General features: G+C 29.7%; 1 protein-coding gene across 1 annotated transcript; it reads left to right on the forward strand.

Moving 5' to 3' along the window:
* Positions 1-808: 808 nt before the first annotated feature.
* On the forward strand, positions 809-3,340 carry LOC124892946. The gene is made up of 3 exons (XM_047404116.1): positions 809-1,044; positions 1,657-2,207; positions 3,096-3,340. Exons 1-3 carry the CDS (start codon positions 809-811, stop codon positions 3,338-3,340), a joined length of 1,032 nt encoding a protein of 343 aa, XP_047260072.1.
* The last annotated feature ends 840 nt before the right edge of the window (positions 3,341-4,180 follow it).

A 4,180-nucleotide genomic window follows, 5' to 3' on the forward strand; every position in this document is an offset into this window, starting at 1 on the left:
AGGACAAGTTTGAGGTCCTATCGATGGGTTTGGCCTTTAAAATATGTACAAACAACATAAATCCCCTAGCTTAAGAAAGTAATTACACAAAATCCCCTCTTATTTTCTCTCTCCCGAATTTTGGTAAATATACTCATACAATCGTCTACACATTATACTTTGGTGGAATGTATAATGAAACTGTTATTCTTAAAATTAAGGTAGTTGAAATCAGTAATTATATTACTGTTCCTTAATTAACGGTAATAATTAGATATCATTAACTCATATATGGATAAAACTGGTAACTGAAATTTGAATTTCAAAAAAAATAATATATACAAGTCAAATTTTATTTTATGTAATATTTGATTGAAGATCTGGAAACGAAAAAGGTTCTAGTGCTGAAAAAAATTTCTTCAAAAAAAATTTCAAATAGCAACAAAATTGTTCTACATACGTTCTTCAAAAATTTAAAAAGCAACATGAATATCCCAATATTGCTGTGGCATTCTGAAATTTAGGAGTCAGAAACTAGTTATAAGTCATACAAAAGTGACGCAATAATTATTTCGGAAAGTATTACTTTCTTGAAATTGATTTCTACTATCACCATGGAGTTGGATATAGACGAAGTGCGTAAAAAATTGAAGTGAAATATGTGGTTGAAGGAAACTCTTCTCCAATTGTAATAAGAAACGACAATGGAGTGAGAGTTTACGTTGAGTTAAAGAAACAACTTGCTGGTTTGGTTAATTTTCCGCTTTGTATTTCAAGTTGCGACAAAGCCAATAGTGAAATAGAGTTTGATAAAATCACTGGTTCTATAATGTGTATCGAGTGTAGTGAATATGATTCGGTTGCGTTAACAATTGTTGAAATGGATAATCAGTATGCTCTATATGTGGCTAAAATGGAAGTTAAAAACTTCATTACTGATTGTAAGAATACTGAAATAATGGTGAGTCAGATATACAAGGATAAGGAAACTCTTGTTTCAGTAATGGCTAGACACACAATAGCGAATGGATTCAACACAAAAGCGAAACGATCCGACAAAAAAAGGTATGATGTCAATTGTATCTCCTGATCTTATAACATATTGAGTTTTTTTATTTAAGAAATTTATGTTATGTATTTTTGTTAACTGTTAATATGTAATGCTATCATACGAATGTATAATGTGATATTTTATGTGTTGGGTAATGTATAATTAAATTGTGTCAGGCGAAGAAATGTATGTTGCATTGGTTTAATAGATTGTGAACTCGTTTGTCTGTTATTACTGTATTTTTAAGTAAAAATTTTGAATGTATAATTTAAATTATACATTACAGAGATATGTATAATATATTGTGACATTGAAAGTTTTTGTTTTTTTTTTATTAATATTTTAACTTTTATTATTTCTGTTTTATACATTGATTAAGTTTTTATTTATTGTTGCAGATATCTACTGATAACATGAATACATACTTTATGAAATTTAATTCTTTGATTAATGTGTTGTATTATTTGATTTTTTTTATTTAAAAAAAGTATGTATAATGTAGATTATACATGCAGAGAAATGTATAATATTACTGGGCAGTTGCTGGAATTAATTTATTTTCTTTATATTTTCAAGATTAATACTTTTAGTTAATACAATGACTAAGTTTTTATATTTTGATGCAGCTATGTACTCATTTGTCATAACGAAGATTGTCAGTGGGTCATGAAGGCCTCTTGTATGAATGAATCGAAATTGTTTGTGATTAAAATATTTATTTCGGAGCATAGTTGCAGTCTTAGGGACCGAGTGCTGAATAATATGGTTGCGACAAGTAATTTTGTGAGTGAATTTACTGCTCCAAAATTAATCAATCACAAAAGAATACACACCCCCGCGGACATTATCGAAGAGATGAAAGTTATTTATGGAGTCGATATTAACTACATGAAAGCATGGCGCGCAAAAGAGAAGGCGATTGTGATGCTTAGAGGTGGACCAGCAGATGGATATAGAAAAATACCCCGTTATATATATATGTTGAACCAAGTGTATCCCCAATCGCACATTCAGATGCATAAGGCAACAGATAACGAGTTTAAAGACTTGTTTATTGCATTGCGTTCGATGATTAGGGGTTTTGAATTTTGTAGACCTGTTGTTGTTGTTGACGGGGCATATTTAAGCGGTCCATATGAAGGAACATCTGTATCAGCAAGCACATTAGATGGTGTAGGTACTGTGCGTTTAATTTTTTTTGTGTTGTACTTTTTTTTTGTTTTGTTATTTACTATATATTATATTATCTTATACATTGATGTTTTATTTATAATAAATCAAAAATTGAGTTTATTTTTTTAAAAATTATTGACTTTTTTAGTTTATATGTTGGTTGTATTCTGACATTAGCTTACGGTGTTGTTGATTCAGAGAATGACAACGCGTGAATTTGGTTTTTTCAAAAGTTTCGAGAGGCATTTGGTGAAAGAAACAACACGTGTGTTGTTTCAGACAGAAATGAAAGTATCATAAAAGGTGTAAGCATTGTTTATCCTAATGTCCCTCATCTAGCTTGTATATGACATTTATGGAAAAACGTTTTCACCCATTTTAGGAAAAGCAAAGATAGACTTAGTGACCTTTATTATTTCATGGCTAAATATTATAAAAAAGAAGATTTTGAATATATTATGTCAAAGGTTGCTAAGGTTGATCAAAGAGTTAAGGAATATCTGGAGGAAGATGGGTATGAAAAATTAGCTCGGTGTCACTCTCCTATAAATAGAGGTAGAATGATGACTTCAAATATAGCCGAATGTATTAATGGTTGTTTGGTTGAGGCTAGAAAACTTCCTATTCTAGGTTTCCTAGAAGAAGTTAGAATCTTATTTGCTGCATGGAATTGTAAGAACAACAAAATTTCATCGTACACAAATACAATTCTTGGCAGAAGATTTGAAGAAATTTTAACTCGTAATGATGTTAAATTTTTACGGATGACGGTATGTGTTAAAATAATTATGGAACAGAAACTTTGTTTTTCATTAAGTGTATATTAATATTTTTGCATCTGAAACATGTTATGTCTTTTGTATTTATGATTCGGGATGGAGGTACATTGTAGATATTGAGCGTGGCACGTGCAAGTGTGGTCGCTATCAAATTGATGAAATACCTTGTCCACATGAAATTGTCGTATTAAAAAGTAAAAATGTGGATGTAAAGGATTATGGTCGTTATTGCTCTGAATTGTACAAGCCACAAACCACAGTGAAGACATATGAACTCCCGATAGTTCCAATGCCCGACAAAAAGGATTGGAATGTTCCATGTTTTGTTGGTGATGAAGAAGTTTTGCCGCCCAAATAACGAAGACCTCCTGGTAGGCCCAAAAAAGAAAGGCATCTGAAATCAAGTGAATCATTGTCTTCAAATTCAAACCGCTGTGGTAAATGCGGAAGAGCCGATCACAATCGTAGGACTTGTGGTTTCTTTCCAAAGGAATCATGATGAAGATATTATGTTTTTCTACATGTTGATGGTTTGTTTGTTTTTAGTAGTATAATCATATTAATTAGATTTCTTTGAAATGCTGGAACAATTAATTTTAAGTTTTTTGATTGCTATTTGAGTTTCACTCGTTCAGTTAATATTTAATAGTACTTGAACAGATTGTGTAATTTTTTGCTTATCATATTTCGTAACCATATCATTGTAATTTTCAACTGATTGGTGTATATGTTATGTTGACTGAGAAATATAACATTCACTTAAAATATAGTTGAAACATAATCTGTATGTACTGTTATACGTTAGTATTTAATGAGTAAGAAATGTATGATTTAGCGTTATACGTTATGTTGGTGTATTATCTTTCACAGAAAAAAATGTCATTCTAATCAATATTAATTGTTACACGTTATACGTTTATATAAAGAATGGTTTTGTTCATTTAAGAATGTATAAATTAGATTATACATTTGTATCATTGTATGAAATTGTGTAATGCTTTATAAAAGTGATTCTGGTAAACTATGTTTGAAAATTTTGTTTAAGAAAATATAAAGTGTGACAACAGGAATATATGTTATGTGTAACATATATTTAACGTATTAATTATTAGTGTAATGTAGTTTTATAAAATTATTATGTGTTCAAATGCAATGACAATATATTTTTATTTTTGTTTGTACAAGTCGAAAAAAAAAA

The sequence above is a fragment of the Capsicum annuum genome, unplaced genomic scaffold (assembly GCF_002878395.1).
Source record: "Capsicum annuum cultivar UCD-10X-F1 unplaced genomic scaffold, UCD10Xv1.1 ctg52306, whole genome shotgun sequence".
Taxonomy (NCBI): domain Eukaryota; kingdom Viridiplantae; phylum Streptophyta; class Magnoliopsida; order Solanales; family Solanaceae; genus Capsicum; species Capsicum annuum.

Bases quoted from the DNA above. Each gene is read 5' to 3' on its own strand.
- LOC124892946 (XM_047404116.1), top strand. From the start codon at position 809: ATGTGTATCGAGTGTAGTGAATATGATTCGGTTGCGTTAACAATTGTT. The intron at 1,045-1,656 runs GTATGATGTCAA...ATTTTGATGCAG, and splicing joins AAACGATCCGACAAAAAAAG to CTATGTACTCATTTGTCATA. The intron at 2,208-3,095 runs GTACTGTGCGTT...GGTACATTGTAG, and splicing joins AAGCACATTAGATGGTGTAG to ATATTGAGCGTGGCACGTGC.